Raw genomic sequence first — 5,587 nt, 5'->3', positions numbered from 1 at the left:
CCACGAGCCCCTGGCCGCCGCCTGCGACCGAGGCGGGGGGGGGCACCCCGGCGCGGCTGCCGCACGACGTGGTCTTCGACATCCTGTCGTGGGTGCCGGTCAAGTCGGCGTGCCGGTTCAAATCCGTGTGCCGGGAGTGGCGCGCCCTCATCAACGACCCTGCCTTCGTCGCCGCGCACAAGGCCCGCGCGGAGCCGCTCCTCGCCATCGCCGCCAACTCGTGCGACGAGCCGTCGACCCTGCGGCTCATCGACATGGACGGCCACATCATCAAGGTGATGAAAAACGCTCATCCGATTCTAAGGCTTGTGTGCAGCAGCCCTGGCAACCTGATGTGCGTCGTCGGCTATTCGATGGGGATAGCCACATTGCTCAACCTCGCAACCGGAGAGGAGACTGTGATTCACCTCAAATTTGGCTTCATGGGCTTCGGCCGCGCCGCCCCGTCGGGCGCCTACAAGATGGTGAGCATAAATCCCAGCAGCTGTGAGATCCTCACGGTGGGAGACGGCGTGGGGTGGAGGCAAGCGCAGCCCCTGCCTAGCAGCAGCATCTCGTATAACAGCCGCCCGGTCGTGGTCAGGGGTGTCCTCTACTTGATTTTAGTTCCACAGCTCAACGGTGACAGCGTGATCTGCTTCGATCTTGAGAGCGAGGAGTGGAAGGGGGGGATCAGAGGCCCGCCGAGTAGCCAACGTCAGCGGTGTGACGCTAGCTTGCAGGAACTCAACGGGGCCCTGTGTATGCTCCTGCCGGAGGTCGGAACCATGGGCATATGGCTCCTAATCGATTCCTGCAAGGGGGTCTGGATCAAGGTTTACTCGATCCCCATGGACCCGTCTGCGTATAGCCCCATCACGCCTTTGAGGATACTAGTAGGTGATGACGGTAAACTGCTCTTCTACATCACTCTTAAATTCGACGAATTCGCGGTGCTGCAAATCTATGACCCTCGTCATCGGACATTCACGGACGCGCCCAAGATGCTCGCGGGTGACAACGGCGGCAGTATCAGCCTTTGCAGCTTGCATCTGGATAGTTTTCTGCCGGCCAACGTCTAGTCAGTTGCTATATAGATTGTACTGCATGTGCTCGTTCTGGATTGTTTTATTGAAAAGGTTGATCATACTACTACTTTAGAGTTGACGGAAACTGGCTATGTGTCTCCTTGGAAAACTTAAGACGATGTGGACTCTCAGTTACTCCCTCTGTAAGCTAATATAAGAGCGTTTAGATCATTATTTTAGTATTCTAAACACTCATATATTAGTTTATGGAGGAAGTACAAGCCAATTTTTGTGTCCAGTCATGTCATTTGGTCCAGGGCAACTCCAACTGGGTGCATCAAATCCGACACACCAACGTCCGGACATGAAAATCAGACACGCCAAACATCCACCAACATGCCATAAGCAAACGTAACGTGACAGCTCAAATGGACAATTAAAAAGACATGAAACTCATGCAAACCAGATAATAATATTTGCTAATCCCTTGTTTACAATCAAAAGATGAAATTAGGAAAGCTCGTAATCCAATCCAGTGAACCAAATAAAGGCATACACGACATTTCGTTAATATTATAAATTCTTTTCATAGCAAAAGTATCCGACCCTAATCTACTCTTCCTCGGACATGGGCATGTCTTGTTTCACGTCCTACTCGTTTGAGTCCGCGCCTGGTCGTCGACGCCGCCTCCCCAATGGAGCTAGAGTCGACGATCCAGCCTCGTAGTTGTTGTGGCCCAGCTCAAACAACACGGAGCTACCAACGCTGGCAACATTCCCGTCCTTCAGCCTCGTTGACATAGAGCTGCCACCGCTCACGGCGGATGGCGTACAGCGCTCGCTACTCGCCCATGAAGCCGGGCTTCTCTGTGAGCATGGTCATGACAGTCCCCTCATCACCAATCTGTGCAACGAGGGAGAAGGTTTTTTGTGGGCCGAGGTTGACGAAGGCCTACATGGTGGATGTCTGCACGCCTACAAACTTCCTCCAGCTTTGCTTCCGGTTTGTGAGATTGTGAACGTCCGGACCACGCCACGGACGTTTGATGCATGGCGTTGGATGGCCAAAGTCTACAGACAGCAAAGTCGTTGGAGTTGCCCTATGGCCTGGACTCTTTCCGACTCTCATTTGGGTGCGGTCAGTCCAGCCACTTGCATGTGCAAGACGCAAAACCAAAAACGATAAGGGCCTGATTGGAATGTTGTTTTTCTGCCACCCTGTAACAATAAAAAGGAAAAACATTCACAAAGAATTTGGAGTTACACATGCACTTCCACACAAATTGCACAATAAAAAAGAAAAAATTAGCTATGTAATGACCACTTTGGTTCATCATTAGCAACTTGAGCATATACACCATCCTATCTCATGATCACTTTGGTTTGGCATGTACTCAGCAACATTTTCCTCAAAAATTAGATATTGGTATGTAGACTGCCATGAGGACAAGTCACAAATATATATTCCCTCCGTTCCGATTTACTCGTCATGGTTTTAGTTCAAATTTGAACTAAAACCATGACGAGTAAATCGGAACGGAGGGAGTAGATATTATACCACATAAAAGTATGGTGATTACATCCAGCAAGTCACCAAGAACAATTTAAGCATCTACATCTTATAATAATCACTTCAAGATCGAGACAAGGATACCAACCACACATGTCAAAAACAACCATGTATGTCAAAAAGATTAGCATAAAATCCTGAATTAGCAAGGGGAGCCAGATGGTACAAGGTAACCATAGCATGTCACTCAAGTTTAAAGTAACTATGTCATTTTGAAGAAAACCCGATGAAAAAAACAACATGGCAGCAATATAAACATCTTCAAATAGGAATGGAAGTTCTAGACAGCAGCAGGTTCCCATGAATTATGATTTTGAATGCAAAAATGATAGCTCCAAGAATTTTTTGTTCTCAACACAAGTCTATTGTGGATAATAATGCACATGTCCAGAATATTTTGTCACAACAAAGGATATGGTAGGCTGACCTGATATATGTATGGCCAGAAGAAATCAAGGATTTCTCGGAATTCGGCCAGAAATGATCAGCAACACTGTTCCCTGAAAGAAAGATGACAATCACGTCAATTCCTAAAAGATGTACAAAGGGGGGACTGGAACACCAGCACCAGCTGTATAACTCCGAAGGTGAGACCATGTGTATATAGAATGCAGTGAATATGCTTGTTTTCTTGCTTGTTTATTTGTTTCAGAGGAAGACCCAATAGACAGTCAGCAAGCTCTAACTGCTTCTTCAAATGGGTTTATTTGTTTAACAATTTATTTATTTGTTATTCCATGAATTCTTAGCAAGCTGCTGCTGCTGCTGTTGTTATTCCATAGATCAGTCATGCTATTTCACTATCCCATAGACTTTGCTGCTGCTGCTAGATTGTTATTCCATGGATTGCTACCAAGCTGCCAGGAAGGAGGGAGGTGTCAGCTCCAGCTCAAACTCAGTTAGAAAACAATGAACAGGAGACTCGATGTTTTGGTGCTGTGTTCAACTTACAGCTTTTCTATATTTCTTCTTCCCTATTTCGCCCGCTACCCTACATCACCACCATGATCATTTTAGTATCAATGCCATCCCATGATCCGATCAAAGCGGCGGGCTACACTAACAAACTAGGACAAAGTCGCAGCTTGGCTTATTTCACTAACTGAAGAAAATCCCACGGTGAGTGCAACTGACGAAACTGAACTTTAACAGCTACAGCTACAAGTATGTGCAATGGGGCAACAAAGAAGGTAATACAAGTATGTAAGTGGCCTATACAGGAATATGTACAGAGAACACCAACCAACTCTTCTCCTAGTTTCTCCCCCAATTCTTTCAGGTTTTCAGCTAGCAGCAAAAGAGCAACAGGAACAAACAACAAGGCCAAATCTCGCAAGGGAGAGCGAAGCTAAATTGACACAGAGAACACAGGGCGAACAGCTACAGCTACGGCTTACGAAACTGATATTTTCTCTGAAACTTTGGCAGCAGTTGTTAGGATTCGGGCTCATCATCACCAAGCAGGACGGCCATGTCGCAAGGAGGAGCACCCTGCCGCTGGCTGACCGGGGAAGGTGTTGATACCTGATTTTGGCAAGATACAGATTGCAATAAAGATGGTCTCGAGTGAACGGGTTTTCAGCATGAAAAAATTCACGTCTCCGAGTGGAACCACTCTGATGGGTTGCACGAGTAATTCGGCCATCAAGGCGGCCTTGAATCGAAAAACCTTCAACACGGAAAAGTTTCGTCTCGTCGAGCCGATTGATTTTCATATATAATTCGTCTCAATCCAAGGTCGTATGAGGCCTGGAGAGACAAATCAAGATCGGGCTATGTTTTCAGTCGGAAATCCGAGTGAAAAGTTACCATCCGAGTGAGAATTTACGGTCGAGTGAAAATTTACCGGTCGAGTGAAAGTTGCTGACCGAATGAAATTATTATTATCCAAGTGGAAATATAGTCATCCGAGTGCAAATACGATCATCCGAGTGAAATTGTCGTCCAGGTGAAAATATTTCGAGTGAAAAGATTACCATCGGGACGAAAACTTGCCTATTGAATAAGATAGTGCCTTGCGAGTGGAAATATAGTCATCCGAGTGGAAATATAGTCATTCGAGTGAAAGATTGTCTTCCGAGTGAAAAAGACCAATCGGACGATCCGAGTGAAAGTATCTAATATCCGAGTGGATGAGCTCAAGTCCGAGTGAAATTGAACATGTGCTCGAAAGTTTATCAAAATGACCTTGGATGAAGAAGTGTTCAATACAGAAGTTGTGCGTATCATCAAGACGGTAAACTTTGATTTTGGAGTCATCATCATCAGAGATAATATATAGCCTACAAATTCACTACGAGACTCGGATAATCCAGTCTACTGCAAGACCGAGTCCGACTGGAAGATAAAGATGACCTCGAAAAGTATTCAAGATGGCCTTATTTGAAAAGGTGATCAACATGAGAGTTGTTCGTATCATTGAGGCGCACGAGTTTGATATTTGGGCCATCTTGATCGGAGATCATATGCAAGCCCGGCGGCCCGCGCAAGAAGGAAGACAGAGTTTGGGCCAGATTCAGACTGAATCCGAGTTGGAATAGAATTAGGACTCTAGGACGTGAATTGATGTAATTTTTCTTGTAAGGAAAGCCTAGATGAATCCTTTACTTGTATGGAAAGTCCGGCTGCCTCTTATATATGTTGGGGGTGACGGCCGATTGAACAACACACAATCGAACAAATCAATATACTACTTTTTCATCTATGTTTTTATCTCTCCACCGTTTTTCTATCTCGTTCTTCGCTGTTCTTGTGTTTGAGAGCTGCGAATCCCGAGGCTCTAGGGGCGAGCGAATCGACCTAGGGCAGCCCATAGCCGCTGCACTCCCTGACGGGGTCCCTCCCGGGGGTGTGGGGTTTTCGGGTCTGCAAAAGCGCCCGTCGACTGTCTTGCGTATCGCACTGTCGGTCGGGTCTCCTTCGACGTGAGCCGCGGTGCATCACCCCCGGCGTCGAGGGTACACGTGACGTGTTCGTGTGCAACACACTTTTTGGCGACTCCGCTGGGGAC

The 5,587-nt window shown here is 46.9% G+C and overlaps 1 protein-coding gene across 1 annotated transcript; it reads left to right on the top strand.

Moving 5' to 3' along the window:
• Positions 1–14: 14 nt before the first annotated feature.
• Positions 15–1,219, top strand: LOC125528603 (probable F-box protein At1g14315; the record flags this gene model as incomplete). Its single annotated transcript, XM_048693050.1, has 1 exon — positions 15–1,219. A coding segment is annotated over one exon (1,047 nt), but the record flags the coding sequence as incomplete, so codon positions are not given.
• Positions 1,220–5,587: the final 4,368 nt, after the last annotated feature.

The sequence above is a fragment of the Triticum urartu genome, unplaced genomic scaffold, assembly GCF_003073215.2.
Source record: "Triticum urartu cultivar G1812 unplaced genomic scaffold, Tu2.1 TuUngrouped_contig_4984, whole genome shotgun sequence".
NCBI lineage: Eukaryota > Viridiplantae > Streptophyta > Magnoliopsida > Poales > Poaceae > Triticum > Triticum urartu.
Note: the sequence above shows the minus strand (reverse complement) of the source record. Positions and strands in the feature narration are given on the sequence as shown.